Source organism: Fusarium oxysporum, chromosome 6 (assembly GCF_000149955.1).
Source record: "Fusarium oxysporum f. sp. lycopersici 4287 chromosome 6, whole genome shotgun sequence".
NCBI classification, from domain to species: domain Eukaryota; kingdom Fungi; phylum Ascomycota; class Sordariomycetes; order Hypocreales; family Nectriaceae; genus Fusarium; species Fusarium oxysporum.
Window position 1 is genome coordinate 92,472 of NC_030991.1, and position 20,567 is coordinate 113,038.

The 20,567-nt window shown below is 48.8% G+C and overlaps 1 protein-coding gene across 1 annotated transcript; it reads right to left on the reverse strand.

Annotated features, from left to right (window-relative positions):
- Positions 1 to 9,814: 9,814 nt before the first annotated feature.
- Positions 9,815 to 11,139, reverse strand: FOXG_06960 (uncharacterized protein; the record flags this gene model as incomplete). Its single annotated transcript, XM_018385602.1, has 3 exons — positions 9,815 to 9,955; positions 10,012 to 10,104; positions 10,165 to 11,139. The coding sequence occupies 3 exons, from the start codon at positions 11,137 to 11,139 to the stop codon at positions 9,815 to 9,817; spliced, it is 1,209 nt and encodes a 402-aa protein (XP_018244190.1).
- Between the last annotated feature and the right edge of the window lie 9,428 nt (positions 11,140 to 20,567).

Here is a 20,567-nt window from a genome sequence, read left to right on the forward strand (position 1 = left end):
TCTTGTACGTGCAATCCAAGAAGAGCAGGTCTGGATAAGCCTTCAGGTATGCCAATGACTCCGGGTGGGCGAATAATACTGCTGTAACTCGGTCATGTGAATCGAGCTGCATCCGGTTCCAGAACCCTTCCTTATCCAACTGGTTGGCAAAGGCGTGTATAGTGCTTTGACCCTCACATAGCTCGCGTTTGCTGTCTGCAATGCGGTTATAGATGTCTTGCTGGGTTGCAATGGTGTTTGATTTCTGGCGGATATAAGTTCTAATATCCTTTGGCGCTACGCCGGCATTTGTGAGACCACTGATCGTCGTTTTATCATTGTCGGACAATGTGCGATGTGTTGGATGAGCAGACTGGTGCCAGGTTGGCTCATGATTATGAATGGCGAATCGGCTATCTGGACGGTGCCTTAAAGTCCATGTGGTCTTGTCAAGGCTCTGCTTTGCAAGCACAGAAAACTGGCAGCTTGTGCCTCGGGTGCTTGTCTTCCGTCTTCGTTCTATTGATGCATCTGGAGGGCGACAGGCTCGATCGCAAGTGAACGTAACCGTAAGCCTCCCGGTCTTCTCTTTGTGGGACCTTCCAGTAACAAAGGCATAGCCCCGTGGTGCTGCCCAGCTATTAATCGCCTTGAATACGGCATCTCGGGATGTGTACTCGCATTCAGGAGGGAGACAGTCATCTGGAAAACGAGCAGCCGTTCCGCTCGACCCCATTTTCCACCATGCTGTGGACGAATATCTGAAAGTAGCGTAAAGAATGTAGAGAAATTCGAAGCAGACACGCGACTTGTTCGCGTTAACCGTCGACGCTTACATAATGCCCACGGGTACCCGTGTCCCTATGGGGCCCCTGAAATTCGCGCGCCCAGGTGCGCGATTAGTCTCATTCAACTTTTAATAATTATAATAAAATTAAAGAAAATTATAATAAGAAAATTAAGATCATAAGCATATTTATGATGCTATTACATATTACATATAGAGTTTTTATAATTTAATATGAATGAAATGTTAGGTTATTATAGAAAACGTAAAAAATTCTAAATGCGCATCCGGGCGCGCGTGTAGCGGGCGCCGGCCGTAACATAATGCTCGTGTAGCTTTATAAAGACCTTAGTAGGCCTAAGGCAGCCTAACGTGGTTGATAAGCATGCTGATCATCCAAGTATGCTGATCAAAAATCCCTCATCCTACATCTTAACCATTTGATCAATTATTTCTCAACCACTAAACATGCCTCAGCCATCAAATGAAGCTAGAATCCTTCTTGCACTTCAGGCCCTTCAAAATAACCCAAAGCTAAGCCTCCGACGCGCCGCAAAAATATATGAAGTTGGCTTCGGTACTCTCCGTAACCGACAGAATGGCATTCAATCACGAGACGCATGGGTGCCAAAGTCACGGAGACTGACTGATCTAGAGGAACAGATAATAGTTCAATTCCTCCTTGACCTAGATTCGCGAGGATTTCCTGCGCGACTGCGTTTTTGTAGAAGAAATAGCCAATTCTCTGCTTGCCGACCGTGACGCATCACCTGTTGGCAAGCGTTGGGCTCATAACTTCGTCAAGCGACAACCAGAGCTAAAGACGCGTTTGTTTCGGAGATATGACTACCAGAGAGCCAAATGCGAAGATCCGACTATTATTCGTGGCTGGTTTAGGCTTGTACAGAATACAATTGTGAAGTATGGTATCCGATTAGATGATATCTGGAACTTTGATGAGACTGGCTTTATGATGGGCCTTATAATGGCCGGAATGGCAGTCACAGGCTCAGAAAGGCAAGGAAGACCAAAATCAGTGCAGCCTGGAAATCGTGAATGGATTACAGTAATCCAGGCGATTAATGCAGAAGGTCAATCGATTGCACCGTTTATCATTGGTGCAGGCCAATATCACCTTGCTAACTGGTACCGAGAAAGCAACCTCCCGGCCGACTGGGTTATCGCAACGAGCCAAAATGGTTGGACAAATAATGAGCTGGGTCTTGAGTGGCTAAAGCACTTTGATCGATCTACAACTAAACGATCAAATGCTCGGTATCGTCTTCTAATCCTTGATGGTCACGAAAGCCACCACTCCGCCGACTTTGAGAGATACTGCCGGGATCACAAGATTATCACACTTTGTATGCCTGCTCATGCATCCCATCTACTCCAGCCTCTCGATATTGGGTGCTTTGCAGTGCTGAAAAAGGCATATGGTCGAGAAATAGAGCATCTGATCAGATGCTCTATAACCCACATTTCTAAGACCGAGTTCTTCCCGGCCTTTTATGCCGCCTTTAAAGCTACTTTTACAGAAAGCAATATCCGGGGGGGTTTTAGAGGAGCTGGACTTGCTCCTCTTGACCCAGAAACCGTGATCTCAAAGCTTGATGTGCAGCTGCGGACTCCAACGCCTCCCGGGGAGGTCAGCCAACCATCAACCCCATGGGTTTCAAAGACCCCCAAGACAGCAATTGAGGCCCAATCTTAATCTGAATACCTTGAAAAGCGAATCAGAAGGCATAAAAGCAGCTCCCCAGAGTCAATAATAGAAGCTTTAAAGTCAAATACTAAAGCAACAAGGGCAGTTATGCATGAGGTTATCTTATTAAGGAATGAGGTCCGAAATCTTCGAGATGCAAATGAGATACTAAGCCGGCGCCGGAGGGCAAAAAGGACTAGACTACAGAAAGGAGGGGCAATGACTGTACAGGATGCATCGCAAGTAATTGATCAGATGGATGTTAATGCGCAGGTAGTGGCCGAATCATCGAGAAGTGGTGGTCGAGGAAGGTCAGAGCGACCGGGTGGTCGGCGTTGTGGTGTATGCGGCAAGGCCGGGCATGATGCAAGGATGTGTTAGGTAGTGATTGAGACCTCTGGGGAAGAGTATGGTAAGTAGTTTTAATTGATCAGATGGTTTATTATGTTTTTAAATGGATTTAAAGTTTAGAGGCTGGAATTTTTGATCAGCATACTTGGATGATCAGGATGCTTATCAATCACGTTAATTGTCAAATATTGGGGTGAAAATCTGTGTTCTCCTTGTTGTGCTCGTTGGATTAGGACTGTCACGGGTCAGGCTCGGGAATACAGGTGAACAGGGAACGCTTTAGGCGGATAGGTTCTATTGCTACGGATAGGCACTGCCGGCAGGTCAGGCTCTATTGACAAGACGTAGCTCGAGGAGCTACGTTCGGGAGCTATCTGGCGGTCGGTCAAGATCTTCTGCGATAACGTATCGCCACGTGACTGAGATCCACTTGGCCTATCGGTCTAGGGTAACCTGGTCTGGTCTTACGCTGTGACAGTATCCCCCTCTCTAGCATCGAGCTCTGTCGAGATGGGCACTCCGTGGTCTCATCCATCAGGCCCTTTTCTGCGGTGCCCCCGCTTTTCCGGGATAACCCCTGGGGAACATCGGCACCGCCTTCCAGAAGCGGTATCCACGTAGTCGGCGAGGGACTTCAGTTGGGTCGGTGTATCCTGCCCATTTCACTATGTACTTTCATCTGGGGCGGCCTCCACGGCCGCGGCGATCCCAACGGAATCGAGGATATCTTCCACTTCCAATTTTCCACTCCTTCGACCTTCTTCTCAAACTCGGACACTCGTTCGTGGAAAGTTTGTTCATTGGGTGACTGGATGATCGAAGGCCAATGGCCGTAAAACTCACTCCAAGCCTCTATTCCCGCTCGCAGGCAGATCTAACCGGTAGGTATATGGGGAGATGACCTTTGTGATCTTAAGGGGACCGATGTTCTTCCAGTCTAGCTTCTTCTGTGGCCTCAAGGTCTTGATATTCCGGGCATCGAGCCAGACATAGTCGCCTTCTCGATAGCATCTGGCGGGTCTTCTATGACGGTTCGCCTGGTCTTCGTAACGGGCTTGTGCGGCTATGCTCTCGGAGCGTAAGTACTCTAGTATCTCGTTCATCGTCTGTGCGAACTGTTCCGCATCTCTCGTGGCAGGGGTTCCTCTGACTGTGATAGTAGGCTCAAAGCCCATCCGGGGGTTAAATCCATAGTTCGCGAAGAACGGGGATATCCTAGTGGTCTCAGACTTTAATGAGTTCGCTGCGAACTCGGCCAGGGGGAGCCATCGGCTCCAGTCGTCTTGCAGGTATGACACATAGGTTCTCAGGTACTGCTCTAGTATGGCATTTAGCCGCTCGGTCTGTCCATCGGTTTCGGGGTGATATGCGGTTGATAGAAGGGCGTTGATGGATAGCTGTTGGTTAAGCTTCTTCCAGAATTCAGCCACAAACTGAGGTCCTCGATCAGATACTATAGTCTGTGGAAGGCCATGTAGCTTCCACACTTCCTTTAGGTAATATCGGGCGGTATCTTCGGCATCACAGGTTCCCTTGCAGGCTATAATATGTCTCATCTTCGTAAGTCGGCAGGCTATGATCAGGATAGCATCGTTCCCTTCGCTAGGTGGCAGGTGGGTTATAAAGTCCATTGATAGGTGCTGCCAAGCTCGCTCTGGCACGGGCAGGGGCTTTAGGACTCCTTGTCTTGCATCTCGGGCGGGATTCGATCTTCGGCAGGTGTGACAATTCTTAACCCATCGTTCTACATAAGATAGCATTCCAGGCCAGTAGTAGTCGCGTGAGAGTAGGTCATAAGTGCGGGCGCGGCCTGGGTGGCCTGCTATGGGGTGTTCGTGACTTGCTTTCAGCAGGGCAGCCTTCAGGGGGTTGTGGTCTGGAATATAAACGCGGTCTCGATAGAGTAGTCGGCCTTGTACGATAGTGCACTCGGCCAGGGTGATCTTCGGGTGGCGCTGGGCGCCTTCTCTTACGGCCTGCAGTATTGACTGTAGGTCGTCGTCGGTCTGGTAACCCTCTTCTAATAGGCGGTCGATATCCCCCGGCAAGTCTATGGAAGGACTTGGTTCTGCTGGGGCTGCAGGTATTTGTAGGTGCGGCTGGCGTATACGGGCCCTCTGAACCTTCAAGGGTGGAAGCTGCCAATTCTCTTTCTTTAGGATTACCTGGCTCTGATGCGCCAGGCGCTCATCCCCCTCCTGAGGCAGGTCTTCTGACCTCCTGGTCAGAGCATCGGGCTTAACTCCTTGCTTTCCGGGTCGATAGCTAATTTGAAAATTAAAACGAGATAGGAACTCGGACCAACGGGCTTGTCTTCGGTTCAGTAGCTTCGTTGTCGTAAAGTACTCTAGGTTCTTGTGGTCTGTGATCACCTTGATCGGCGAGGGTGCGCCCTCTAGTTCGGGTCTCCATTCCTCAAAACAGCGGATAATTGCCATCAGTTCCTTATCATATATCTCGTAGTTACACTCGGTGGCTGTGTGTTTCTTTGAGAAGAAGGCTACCGGGTGTAGCCTTCCTTCGTCGTCATATTGCGATAGCACTCCCGCCGAGACGTAGTCAGAGGCATCGGTCTCAAGGATTACATCTCTGGTCCAGTCAAACGGGCGTAGGATCGGGGCTGTTGTAAAGGCTTCCTTCAGCTTTAGGAAAGCTTTCTCGCAGGCATCATCCCATACGAAGGGCACGTCCTTCTTCGTCAGTCTGTTCAAGGGTGCCGTGAGCTTTGAGAAGTCACGGATGAACCTCCTATAGAAGTTCCCGAAGCCGATAAAGGCTTGCACATCTGTCAGGCAGGTCGGTGTCTTCCAGTTCTTGACCGTCTCGACTTTCAAAGGGTCCATTCTAATCCCTTCCTGGCCCACGATTAGGCCTAGGAACTTCGTCTCCTTAACTAGGAATTCGCATTTAGCAGGATTGGCATAGAGCCCTGCGGCTCGGAGCTTCTGGAGCACCAGCTTAAGGTGCTCTATATGTTCCTCTCGGGTTCGGCTGTATATCAGGATATCATCTAGGTAGGCTGTACAGAATATATCTAGGTGTTCTCTTAGGGCGTCGTTGATATAACGTTGGAAGGTTGCAGGGGCTCCTGTTAGTCCGAAGGGCATGACTAGGGATTCGTATAATCCAAAGCGTGTTCGGAAGGCTGTGAGATATTCTTCGCCCTTCCTTATTCGGAGGTTATTAAAGGCAGATACGATGTCTATACGGGAGAAGTACTTCATGCCGGATAGGTTGTTTAGGGACTCTTTGATCAGGGGCAGCGGGTAGCGGTCCTTGACTGTGATGTTGTTTAGGGCTCTGTAGTCCACGCAGAATCGAAGTCCGCCGCCGGGTTTCTTTACAAAAAGTACTGGCGACGCGACAGGCGAAGAGCTAGGTCGGATAAATCCCTTGCGTAGGTTCTCCCTAAGCCACTCTCGTAGGGCTCTCAGCTCCTCACGAGACATTCCATATAGTGGCCCAAAGGGTAGCTTCCCTCCAGGTACCAGTTCGATGTGGTGGTCTCCGGATCGGTGCGGGGGTAGCTTCTCGGCTTCCTTAGGCGAGAAGACGTCTTGGAATTCTTGTAATTCCTCGGGCAACTGGAAATCTTCGGTCTTATCCTGTAGTCCTCGGTCAATCTGTTCGAGTGTGATGGTGTAGAAGCGGCAGCTTGGTCTCTGGCTGTATAATCGGACAGCCTTTAGGGATATAGGGAGGATATCCTTCTTCCTTAGGTTCTTAGGGATGCTCTGTTCTAGTTGGCGGAGGAATTTCTTTGGGATGGTCTGTAGGGCTTTGATTTTTGTAGGTTTAGCTGGCGTATTACAGAACTTCTGGCAGTATGGGCTATTAAAGGTGAAGGTGTGGGTTGCGAAGCCCACCTGGGGGTCATGCTGTTTTAGCCAGGGCATCCCTAGGACTATGGGATAGCTGGCTAGCCGGGTGACGTAGAATAGCATACTCTTCTGGAAATGGTCTGCGATCCGGAGTCCGGCACGGACATAGTGGGTAATCTGCCCACTCTCGGCGGGTCGGCCGTCGAAGACCTCTATCTCGAATGGTCTCTTTAGGGGGTAAAGCTGTAAGTTCTGGGACTTTGCCCAGCTTTCATCGATAAATCCTTTCCCTTCCGCCCCGCTGTCGGTCATGGCGTAGGAGGGTATAGGGTCTTTCCCAGTCGGTATTAGGTTAGCTGGTAGAATCATCAGGTTAGAACGTTGGTTCCCTTCGTCTTCGATAGGGATCCCATGGACGGCGGCAGTAGATAGTCTGATCTTCAGTGCGGGTATTGGAGAGGCGAGAGCCTGTCGCCGACTTAGGACAGGCTTGCCCCGTTTTCCTGATGGATTTGCGAGTTACGGGAGTCAGATCGGCTAGAGGTCGGGGACTTAGGAGACTCCTGACGGCTGGGGTGGCGCGGACTATAGGTGATAGCGGCATGTCGGAACTTGGCTGGGCCGGTATCTGGTTCAGGGCAGTCGCGGATATAGTGAGTAGATGAGCCACAACGGAAGCATTGGTTGTTTTCCCGACGATAGCTGGGGCGCTGGTAGCGGCGTTGGTTGCTTAGGTCCATAGGGTCGCCTGAGGGCTGGGCTCTCTCTGGGGGGCTACGGCCCCTTTGAGGTGAGGGAGACTTCCTTTCCTGTCGTGTGGTCTGGATATAGGTAGGTCTAACATAAGCTGTGGTAGTCGGTTTCCTGGAGATATAGGGTCGGGTCCTCTCGCGGTGTTCTTGCAGGCGGATATCTAGTCCTCGGAAGTGGGATACGAGGGTGTGGTAGCTGTAATCGGCAGGCGGGTTATGGAGGAGCATTTCTGATAGTTCCTTCGAGACGGCCTTCTCTAGGAAGGGGGCCAGGGCGTCACCTTCTATGCCGCCTTCTAAGGCTAGGCTCTGGAACTCTGCATGGAAGGAGAAGAAGTCTCTATTGCCTTGTCGAAGGGTGTCTAGCTTTCTTCGTGCAGTTCGGGCTGCATTAGGGTCTCCATAGGCACCCTGCAGGATATCTAGGATATCAGTATAGTCAGGTAGGCGGCAAATTCCATGACGAATATACGGCTGTATGAGTTTATAGGCATCATCATTCAGCCGGCTGTTCACATAGCCCATACGACTGATAGGGGTTGGATAGCGGTCTCGGTTCAGGCTTAGCTTCTCAGTGACGGCGTCACAGAAGCGTCGTAGGTCGGCGCGGGTTGCTTTAAACTTATCAGGGTCGGGGATTCGTTCTGAAAGCTGGGCGGAGGCGGCAGATTGTGTAGCAGGAGGTGAAGGCGTTTCCATAGTCTCAGCTATTTGTGCCTTAGCATCAGGGTCAGATGTGACGGGTGTCAGGGTTGCTACAGTAGGGAGTCGGGCGGCCACGGCTTGACGGGCTTCCTCTTGAGCCTTATAGGCCTTGCCCTGGGCTATCTCTAGTTCCTTCTCCTTCTTATCCAGTCGGTCCTCTATCCATGACTTCTGCATCATCGCTGCGGACTTCTCGACTTGCATTGTCTGTATTATATTCTGGAGGTTTAGAATTTCCTCCTGCTGGGCTTCGACTTGGACTTGAAGCTCTATAAGCTTCCGATCAGTAGCGGTTTGACCTTCTTCTTGCGCTGCCATCCAGGCATAGGCTTCACTTAGGTACTGATACCATCTATCGGGGTCTTTCGCGTATTGCGCCTCATATTCGGCGCGGTTCCCTGGGATAGCCGGGGGAATCGGGTGGGTAGGCATTGCGTTCAGCGTCCAAAGGGGAGGAGCTACGTAGTGTCACGGGTCAGGCTCGGGAATACAGGTGAACAGGGAACGCTTTAGGCGGATAGGTTCTATTGCTACGGATAGGCACTGCCGGCAGGTCAGGCTCTATTGACAAGACGTAGCTCGAGGAGCTACGTTCGGGAGCTATCTGGCGGTCGGTCAAGATCTTCTGCGATAACGTATCGCCACGTGACTGAGATCCACTTGGCCTATCGGTCTAGGGTAACCTGGTCTGGTCTTACGCTGTGACAAGGACCCCATTTCTATCGGTTTAGTAATGACCGCTCTGAGGGGTTGTTACAGTGCTGAGACAGCTCTCCAACTGGTAGCTCGGTCTTCCGGTTAGCCGGCCTTATTTTCACTAGTATTCAACACTTATACTCTAGCTATACCTCTCTTGAAGCTTATTTTCCTTATTTTCCTACTTTTCTTATATCTTAGAAAAATCTCCACTCTTCCTATATAAGCTAGACCTTTAGCTAGAATAAACCCACAGGGCAAGATAGTTCAGATAGTTTAGCCTAACCCTAATCTAAACCTTACCTTGCTATTGTCAAATGTAAAATGTGGATTGATGATGATGTATCTTCTTGGTACCTGGCTAATGTGATGATCCCCTTTCATGCCTTCCAATCTGGCTTAGCTACACCGATGACTAACCAAAAGTTCACACCCTGAGACCGTCACATTTGACAGCTATCCTCAATTACTTCCATTCTCGTTAGACAAGTGCTTTGCTTGACTCAAAAGAGAAGAAGGGACAAGCAAAGAAGAAGGCGCTCGCCGACATGAAAAGGTCAAAGCAAAGGCAGAAGAGGCAGTCAAAGAGATCGACCCCACACTGTTCCAAGCAAACATCGACAAATATACGCCTATGTCGATAGAGAAGCTTTTAATCATGGCTATCACATATGATCCGCCTGATACAGAAGATAATGAACAGTAGCAGAATAATAAACAAAAGAAAAGAAAGAGCGCTACCCAAGGGGAGGAGAACAAAAGGAAACAGGTCAGGCTGGTATTGATGAGAAAAAGGAGAAAAAGCCACGTGGAAGACAGCCTAGGGCAGGTCAACAAAAGAAGGAGGAGAATTATTCTGACGGTGAAGTAGTACAGACAAAGATGAAGGTCAGGCAGCCAAAGAAAGGTATGTGACTAAATTAAAGAAAGAGAGTTGAGTTTTGGGAGTAAAGGTTTAAGAGGGCGAGTTACTTTAGAGAGCTGAGCTAGTTTCTATCACCTTAAATGCCTATGGTCATTAATTCCGAATCAGCCCCGAAAAGAAATTTCGAACATCTTGTACCCATTCCTCAGGATGGGATATTGCGGGAAAGTGTCCTCCAGAAGGATGTCGGGCAAAATAGACAACGTTTGCGCTCCTCTCGGTCCAGCTTCGAGGCTGAACATGCAAAGTCAACAATGCACCAGTGTCGCTATATTTAGGAGGTTACGTACTGTAAGCTGGAAACTTGCCAGCTCAGGGAATGACCCCTTGCCATTACCCCATTCCGAAATACCGGTGGGAACAATGCTTTTGGGAAAACTCATCTTGTCCAGCTAGATATTTGCATCAGTTAGTTCTGTTGTAAATGGACAGAGGAGCTCTACCTTGAAAGACTCTAGGTAAAGTCTGATATTCCTATACGGTCCCGGAATATACAACATCATGGCGTCAGTAATAAGCTCTTCGTAGCTGCACTTGTAGCCATCGGATACTGTATGCATGAGATCCCACATCCAGCCCAGAAAGCCGACTGGACTGTCGGTAAACGCGAGAGACAAAGCTAAAGGCTTCTGAGTATGAGCTTCTGAGTATGCAGAATGCGAAGTGAACCATTCGTTCAAAGCCTTCAGATAGGAATTCTCCTCTTCAGTTGTCTCATTTCGAGCTTTTCGAGCCAAATCATCGTTGTTTGGTATGACGGGGAAGAAATCCGTCATATGACCGATGACACTCGGCTGCACATCTACAACCATGCACATGGCGATTTGCCAACCCAAATCGGTGCTGAAGATACCATATTTGGAGTATCCAAGTTGTTTCATGAGGCTATCCATGATCTTCCCATTTTCGTGAGGATCATGAACAGGCTGCGTTGGAGCTGGACTAAAGCCAAACCCTGGCAGATCTGGAGCCACAACGTGGAAAGGCGTATTGGCATGATTGACCAAGGGTTTGATGACTTTGGACCACTCCAGATGCGTAGAAGGCCAGCCATGGAGGAGGAGGAGCGGGATGGCGTTAGGATCGCTAGATCGCTGGTGGACAAAATGAAGCGAAACGGTGCCATTATAGTTTCCTTCGCTCTTGACTGTCGTTGCGTAGTGATTGGCCTCCTGATTCATCCTGGTTTGAACAGATAACCAGTCATACTCGTTTCTCCAGTACTGGGCGATGTCTTTGAGCTGCTCTAGAGGAGGTCCTTCATTAGTCCAGTTGGACCATAGCCCCGTAGGTGGACGCCAGGTTTCGACCTTTGCCTGGGTCTGGCGAATAAAGTCCGAATTAACAGATATTTCGAAAGGCTGAGGAGAAGTAATTCCCTCGGGGAAAGAGAATGGGAGCGGTGTGGAGACGGTCATATTGGAGATTGAGTTTGTACTCAAGTTTGCTTCGAGGAATCTTTTCTTAAAGTGGGCGTTACATACCTATATTCGCTTATATTCACAGTTTTGAAAAGACTATTTACTCTCACCAGTTCTTAAAGGCTCGAGACGCCATGATTTGGATATGAAAAAATTCCTGACTCATCATTTGCAGGACAATAATTTCGGCCGAATGGTGGATGAAGCTACTATCCATTGCTGATTTGTAAGACCTGTTCGGCTGACATACAGACGAGAACACTGGCTACCCTACCCGATAGTAAGGTTTAGCATTTGAGGAGCCCCTGCAAGTCAGATCCACGAGCAATCTTATAAACTATACGGATACTTAGTGCTAGCTTATCCTGTATTCCGAAGCTTGTTCCCGTGCCAAGCCAGCATGTAGCGTGCAGGCTCGGACCCCGGATCCGGCCGGATCCGGGGCTGCCGGACCGACCCGGACTTTTGCTATTTTCCGCAGCCAGTAGCACAACTCGCTGATGTCAGACATTACGTGTATTCGGTTCATTGATGTGAATTGGTGTATTCATCTTGTGTTCTGTTGAAATCTACCCCTTAGAGGTTTTACCATTTCGGCTGTAATCTTAAAGTATCCCTGCTTGCACGTGAGACCCCAGCACCTGTTCAACACACCCCCCCAGACTGGCCATCGTGGCTCAGTCTGTGCAGTCCGTATTCCTATTGTCAGGTTGGCCATCCTTCCGATCCCTTATTCGGCTCATCCATCAAGCTGTTCCTCTGCTCTGACAAAGTCCTCCGCAGTGAGCTCCTTGAACCTTCTCTCTTGAATCTTATCGTTAATATCCACTAGGCCAACCTGCATGACGAACTTCTGGAACTGCTGAGCGGGTAATGCCTTCGTGAGGCCGTCCGCAATCATCTCGGTGGTGGGAGTATGCCGGACCGAGATCCGGTTAGCGAGTGCTTCCTGGCGTAGCCAGTGGTTATGGATGTCGACGTGTCGAAGTTTGGTCTGCAGGAGCGCCACGTCGGAATTAATAAGCCGAATGGTCTGCGCGTTATCGCACTGAATGATGATGCTTCTGTTGTCAAGGGTCACGCCGAGCTCGGTGATTAATCTGGAGATGAACATGGACTCCTTCGCAGCCTGCGCAAGTGCCAGCAACTCCGCCTCTGTTGTAGAGGTAGTCACGGTGTCCTGCTTGTTGGCGCGCCATCCAATAGTCCCTCCAAATAGCTTCATCACGTAGGCTTGCGAGCTCTTCCGATCGATTGTGTTGTCGGCAAAGGAAGCGTCACTGTACACATCAAAAGTGTCTGTTCCGCCGAGTTGTAGTGCAAGTGCCCTGGTGTTTTGCAGATACCGGAATAGGTGGTCCAAGGCCTCATGGTGATCATCGCTCGGGTTCATGTTGAATCGACAAAGTCGAGAAACAGCAAAGGCAATATCGGGTCGAGTGATTACTGCCAGGTAGAGCACTGATCCGGTCTTGCGTTGATACTGCTGTATTGACGCTGTTGATGCGCGCTCTTCGTTCGGAAGAAGTTCTTTCGTGGTCATTGGAGTGAGGGAAGGCTTTCCCCCTTGAATCCTAAAATGACTAGTGATCTTATCCACGAATGACGATTGCGACAGCCAAATCAGACGTTGGTTTCGGTCGCGAATAATCTCAATTCCAAGAAACCACTGTAGCATATCTCCTCCAGAGAGTTGGTACTTTTCTCGAAGCTTGCCTATCGTCCATTCGACCGATCTTTGATTGGTCTTCTCGTAGGCAACAATGAGGTCGTCCACATAGAAGAATATCAATATTCCTCCTTTCGAGAGACAGCATGGCTCGTGAGGTACAGACTTGAACCCAATGTTCGTAAGGGTGGTGGTTAGTTCCTTTTGCCAAAGTAATGGTGACTGGCGCAAGCCGTATAGTGCTTTCTGAAGTTTGAGGATCAGGCCAGGCTTCCGGTAGCCTCCGGGCATCCGCATATAGACGTCCTGTTTCAGTTCAGCATTGACAAAGGCGTTGACGACATCATACTGGAGAAGTTCTAAATCAAAGCGAGCAGCTATAGCCATGAGTGTTCGGAAAGATCTGCCGGCAAGTGTGGATGCATAGGTATCCTCGTGTGTCGACTTGGCCTGTTGATCGCCTCGTACAACGAGCCGGGCCTTGCACTTGGTGAACCATCCGTGCTTGTCGAACTTGTATACATAAACCCACATGCAGTCCAGGAGTTCCTTGCCTGCGGCTTCTTCTCTCTGAACCTCACGCCAGGAGCGCATTTCTTTATGGCTTTCAAGATGAGTCTTTTCTGCCTCGCGGAATAGGTCACCTAGTGGATGGTTCTTGAGGTCTTTATGCCTTTTTGGCAATATTGGCATGTCTCGCCGGTGTATTCGGCGTTGGCCGTCACCTAAATCTGTCAGCTTTGCAGATTGTGTTTTGCGATTGGGAGAATCCATCAGCTTAGTAGATTCCCCTCGACTTCCCGTAAACTGAGGTTCTCCGCTATCAGGGTGGCAGCTGGCCGAGCTCGCCTGCTTCTCGAGCTTCCGCTTACTCACCACCTTGCCATTCCAGGTCCCTTTCACAGATGCGAGTCGACCGGCATTAAATGCGGCCTCCCAGTAACTGCTCGGAGTTGAAATGACACGAGGGGCTCCATTTGCGCCGTCTCGTCCCGGGGAAGTGCCAGCGCTAGGTGGGACATGCACCATCTTCGCAGCTCGTAACTGAGGGGGGTTTTCCCCCTCCTTCCTCACGGGAGGTTCTCTGATAGTAGCGACCAGAAGGGCAGCAGGCCGTAGAGGGCAAGTCTCCGGGGTCAGGTAGGGAGTGAATCGAGCGGTCGTGTAGGGGTGATCAGTCCCGTCAGGCTCTTCTCGATTGCGATCTCCTACGACTAGTGTCCTGCCAGTCTCACCCTGCGTAATCGTGAGATCACGTTCAAACCCTCTATGTGGATAACTTGCAGCCTCCCGCTCAAACGCTAGTCCTTCAGGCAAGGCGCTTAATTCCTCGTCTTCTTCTTGGGTAGAAGCATCCAGATTGATGCTAGATCCCTGTGGGACCTCTGCATCAGTGAGATGCTGAATAAGTTCTTCCTCGTTTAGTTCTTTTAAATCATCCTTGAGGTGTTGGACATCCCCAGAGAACGTCTCCTTCTCGTTGAAGATCACGTCTCTAGTGGAGATGACCTTGTTGGTCAACGGATTCCAGACCCTGTAGATGTTTGTCGAGTTATACCCGACCAGGTATCCTATCCACCCTCGGGGATTGAGTCGTTGTCGCCGATTCTTCTTTTTCAAAGCATCGGTCGTCATCGCAAAGGCTTTACAGCCATACACGCGTAGGTGTGTTTGATCGGGCTTACGCTCCGTGACAACCACGCCGTCCCTAAAGGCAAAGTAAGTGTAGAAACGCTCATATGGCGTCTTCCAATTGTAGATATACTTGGGTGTCCTATTGTATAGGTATACGGCAGCGCGCCAGATCTCAACCCAAAGGAACGAAGGCAGCTTTGCTCCAGCTCTCATTGCACGAGCTTTCTCCTTGATCACACCCCCCGAGCGCTCTGCGCCGCCATTTTGACTTTGGGCATATGGCGCGGAGGGCTCTAGGCGCATCCCGTTTTTGATACTGAGGAAGTCACTTACCTGGTGACTATCCGGGATCTCGTTATCACACTCGATGACTTCGGGCCTACACTGGAGTTGTCGCTCTAGTGTTCTGAGTAGATGCTCAAGTGCACCGATAAGCGTTGGTGCAGTTCGATCGGGAAGATAATAGTCCCAGATATAGCCAGAGTAACGGTCGGTGACCAGCATAGCTGAAGTGTAGCCTGGATCCCCACTCATGTCGTGGAAATCAATAGCGAGTCGGATTCCAGCCTTCTCGGGTGGAACTCGTCTTTGTCGACGGACTTGGCGCTTCACCTTCGCCATTCCACAAGCATCACACTCAACCGTGGAGATCCCTCTGATCTTCACCCCCCGACATTGGCCCACGAGGTGCTTGAGTGCTTCAGGCCCTGGGTGTCCAAGTCGAAGGTGCCAAAAGGTTTCGTCTCCACTGCGAGGAGGGCGTTTAGTCCACGAATCATACTGTTTCCGTTTGGCTAGGAATGCCGCTGCCGTTGTTGATTTGTCGATATACTCCAGTACGTACTGGTCGAAATGATCCGTCAATGTGCAGAGGATTGAATCATCTTTCCTGCGGATTTGGTTGTTATTCCCTTTGGTATCCCAGTAGTAGCCCCTTTTCCGCAACTGGCGGTATGACACAATATTGCATGCAAAGTTTATGCAATGAGCTACATCTCGCAATCTGAGAAGAGAGGGTCCTTGAGGTCCTTGAACGCGAATATCCACGTTCCCGTACCCGTGAATGGCCACTGGTGACTCCCCTGCGTAGACGAAGTCTCCAGACGGTGCCGGTCGGTAGTTGAGGAACCTGCATACTTCATTAAAGATATGGATTGTCGATCCAGAGTCAAGGATGGCAGAATGTCTGAGAGGGTAGGGGGCACAGTTGAAGGCTGCGATAAAGTTGTGCATCACTAGGTAGCTTGCCTTGACGTGTGCCATACCCCGCCCAAGTCACTCGTCCTGAGTGGTTCTGTCTCTACTTTTGGACAATCGTTTGACTTCCTCCACCAAACCAGTATCGTTCTTGAGACGGTCGTTTATTAATCGTTGTATCGCTTGGTTGGGCTCCCATCCTTCGGCTTTCTGGGCTGGGAATAAGTACCAGCAGCCTTTCCAGTCATGGAAACCTAAACATCCTCGACAAGTAGGGCCATCCGGGTTCGGATTGACGGTCGTCTCTGCTCGTTTTCGTTTTATTGATACTCCTCTTCCGCCGCCTCGTGCTCTACGCCCACGGCCTTGGCCTCGCGTATCTCGATGTGCATAGGATGTTTCGTCCGTCGCCCAATCTGAGGCGTCTCCTTGGACTTCAATAGTGTCATTATCGCGGTCTGTGATTGCAGGTCTGTCGTTCCTGGATGCAGCGCCGTATGTGGCTGCGAATGCGCCTCTCTTGATTCCTGACGGCCTTCCGCTAGCGTTGGCCATTTTGGCTTCGTATCGAATGTCGGCAGCGACCTCTCGATAGTTGAGGGAATTATTGAGGATTTGAGGACGTCGGTGTTGTCGGAAAGTAGATGCCCAGCTGGGGAGAACATGGTACATTGCTCGGTTCAGGTCTTCCGCCCAGCATTGCGCGTCGAGGGCATCAGGGACTTTCTTGCTGATCGCTTCGGCCATCGTCGTCTCCCACTCCGTGACCCACTCGTTGAGTTTGTTGATCTTCGGGGCTGTATGTACGGCTTTGTGGTACTTGTCGCGCGCTTCGGGTCGAAGGCGTTCGTTGTATACCACTCCAGATCTTCGTAGCTCCTGATACCACTTGTCTAATCGGTCTCCCGTGACGCAGGATGTTTTCTGATACGTGGCCGAGACCGTCTTGAGGACAAACTCGACCAGCTTCTGCTCCTGTTTCTTCGTCTCTCTATACGCCGTTTCTTTCAGAGAGTAGATCCTGATATCATGCTCGTATTCCGCTCTTCCTTCAGACGTCAACTCTCCGATTCGCCGGGGCGGTACGTAATCTGAGCCGGGCGTCATTGTGCCACTATCGGGATCGTCCGGATCTGCTTGTCTGGGGTAGTCTCGGATTTCTGGAAGTTCTGGTCGCTGAGGCCATCGGATGCGATCGGTCGGATCAATATACTGCCACAGGTCGTAGGCGTGCGCCAGTTTCTTGAATTCGTTGGACCAGGAGTCCCAATCCTCCGGAGACGCGTAGCTAATGATCCTCTCGGCGTGTTTGGCCGACATGGTGATAGAATGAACCGAAGGTCGTATGCATTTGGGTGCGCGGGTCGCTGAGATGCAATTGAGACTCTTAATTGTCAGACATTACGTGTATTCGGTTCATTGATGTGAATTGGTGTATTCATCTTGTGTTCTGTTGAAATCTACCCCTTAGAGGTTTTACCATTTCGGCTGTAATCTTAAAGTATCCCTGCTTGCACGTGAGACCCCAGCACCTGTTCAACAGCCAGACAAGCAAGTTAGCCAGTATACTGTGCAGCTAAAAGTAGCATACCCTATAGTATTTTAATCCCTAAATAAATTACCTAAAAATTAAATAAACCTTTTTCCTAAAATATTATAGTTAATGGGCTTACCGGTATATCTACTGCTAACGTAACAGACAAACAACCCAAGATAGACTCTTACTCACAAATCAATTAGAATCGCGTGCTATCCCTCGTAATATCTCAATACTTGCATTTGCATACCTACCCGGGTGAGGGGGGATCTGGGTCAGCCTGGTGCAAGACTTACAGCTGGCTGTTTAGCCTTCTTAAGCCTGGTTATATTTTAAGAGTAAAATAAGTCTGAATCAAATTAATACTGACAAGAGATAATAAAATTGTTTATCGATAGAGTAATAGCAGCTTTACTAGAATAAAAATATCCTGTTGAACAATATATCTTCCGATTATAGTAGGTATACCTTCTATTAATTATAAAATAAGCCTGAAATGGCCAACAGCTGCCCCAAAACCCCCTCACCCGGGTAGGTACATATTCTCCTCCTAATTAGGTACTGCCCTCCTATGCAGGAGTTCCTCATCTTCGCCAGCTTGTAATATATTGAACTCTCCACGTTCTTTATCCCGGTTCGAGGTCATGCCCACTGTTTGTTGTTTATATTGCGCAGTAGTACTGGGTGAAAGTATATCTTTTTATGAAACTTGATTGTTCATTATTGAACTGAGAGTTCTTCTCGGGTTTATATCTCTAGATGATTGTATCTAGGACTTTTGAACTTTAAATCTACCATCCCCCACCACTTAAAGAATCACACCACTTAAAGCATAGCACAAAAAATCATCGCCCTATATAAAATCCAATATTTGATGCATGCAGAAACCAACCACCTTATCCATTAAAAATGAAGCCGCTCGTATTTTCTATAGAGAATTACTTGGATTTTACTATCTGTATGGTTTTTTAACTCCTAACCGCTTCGTGTGCGCTGGCAGTACTTTATTACGACCGTAAAGTCCTCACGTTCGTCCTCTGACCTAATACCTACCTTAATTACCTCCTCAACCTCCTCATCTACATCCACCTCAATTTCTGCCTCCTTTAAGTTATAAAGAGCTTTTACAGTCGCTAGAGCCTCCGCTAGAGTTATGAATTGTCGGTTCGGGTTCGGTACTGCTTTCCTTTTCCTTCCTTACCACACCTAGGCCATCTGCCCTTCGAGGCCAGTAATCCGCTTATTCTGAACGGCCACTTTTATCTCTAAAGCTTCTAACCCCTTTGCGATCTTACTGTACTTTCGCCTGGTCGGTCGACTTTGGTGTTTGGCTATATTCCTTGCCGGCTCGTTTTTGGCGTATTATCTGAGTGCAGTGGAGGAGGGCTTGGTGTCTGGAACTATTCCAGCAGTGTTTCTCTGTCTGGTTGAATTTCTGGATGTATTAGAGCTTTGTGGCGGTTGATAGGCCAATTTCCAGTAAACCCCCAGCCGGATAAGATAATCTCCTTCCTTATGGCTGCCTCCCTGGCTTTCGCGTATGCCCGAATAAAGTTGACTTTGTTAGCTGGCGCAGAATCGGTTAAACTAGCCAGTTTTTAGAGTTCTTTCCAACATGCACCTTTAATGATATTAAAAATTCCATTATCTAATGGCTGCAGACCATAGGAACAACATGCGGTAGGTAGTAGCAGTAGATGTTATTCAGAAAGTACATCGCTATCTACTCGTCCTAACTGCTTGTTAACGACCCTATAGCAGGCGATTCCGCAGCAAAAACACCAAAATACTCACCTGTGCATGGCTACTATAACCGTAAAGGATAATAAGTCTTGCATCTAATGCATTACGAGGCTCTGTTTGAGGTAGATAAACGTCCTTTAACCACTCAAGAGCTATATGGTTGTTAGTCCAGCCATTTGGGGATGTAATGTAGTGCCAGTCTGCTATTAATTCGAATTCGTTAAGGGACTACTGCTTCTGCAGCTCTTTTCCTTTGAAGATAATTCCCGGTTTTAAAGTACGGCTAGTTGCGGCGATAGCCTTAATAAACGAAGTCCAGGTACGCGACTGAATGCCTTTTAATAGCGCCTTCTTCTTTAGGTCGGAACTCCTAATTATAAGGTTGTCTGAGCCTTATGGATAACTAATTAGTTATAGCGTATAAAACCCATAGGGAACTTATAGAGGACTTACCGAAACCCGCCATTATGCCGCCCTCGTCTACGTTAACCGTATTCTCAGGCTCAATCTAGCTATACTTGTTCTCCTGGATATGAAAGTACCAATTGACAGCCTTTAGAGTAAACTCGTTAAACATGGCGGTTTCTAAGCTTGGTAGATAGTTTTGAATGACGCTTGATGAACCTGGTAGTCCAGTTTTTACCTAGTGGCTTGTTATCTCCCTGTTAATAGAGGAGGGCTTTGGTGCAGCCTTGAAGTTGGCTATGTGTGAGAGCGTAGCCTAAGGATTCCTGCTGCAGAAGCTAACGAACCAGGCGATCCTCCTGACTCGTAGAAACACGTTGGTGAGGGTGGGTAGACTCTTTCCTGCTCTTCTGGCCAGAAAGTCTTTTGGAGAGGATGGGTTGAGGTATACCGTACTTATCGGAGGCCTGGTGTTGTGATAGAGAACCTTCAGTAATATCGAACATAGCATTAATAACGTTTTTTTCGGTATAAATATAGCTACCCAATTTAAAGATATTTTATGCGCGTAAACTACGTAAAGAGTCTTCTTAACTTTACGAGAGTTGAAGGATGAGAAAGGGAGAAATGCAATTTTTTAATATCTTAAAACCCCTATGATATACATAAAGTCAGAAGAAAAATAGCCCAAGATAAGACATCACGTAAAAAGATAATACACTACAGTTTTCTTTTTTACAAATGGCTTTATTATGCTAAAATTGCGGTGCAAATAAAATGGTAGGATTTGTATGTAGCGGCGATTTTTTGTGCTATGCTTTAAGTGGTGTGATTCTTTAAGTGGTGGGGGATGGTATACCCGCTAGCCAATTTTCCCGGCCCAAAGAGGCTTGTCTGTCCCAGAAGTGGCTACTTCGAGTATCTGAGGAGGGCAAACCAGAACGTGTTTCGAGAGGTTGCATGAGAAATATAGTGAGTCTAGGTTTACGACCCCCTCATACTCTCACTCTGCTGACCGCAAGTCGATTAGATTCGAGAGCAATCAGGATTGCCCCCAACGAGCTACACATTGACGATGTAAATATATACAAAGATGTGTACAATCAAAATTCAACGTACATCAAACACGCGGACTTCTATGCCGGTTTCGGCACCCCACATTCTGTTTTCGCTGAACATGATCCCAAGCTCCACAAACAGCGACGGCGACGTTTGGATCCATTCTTCTCTCGACGAACA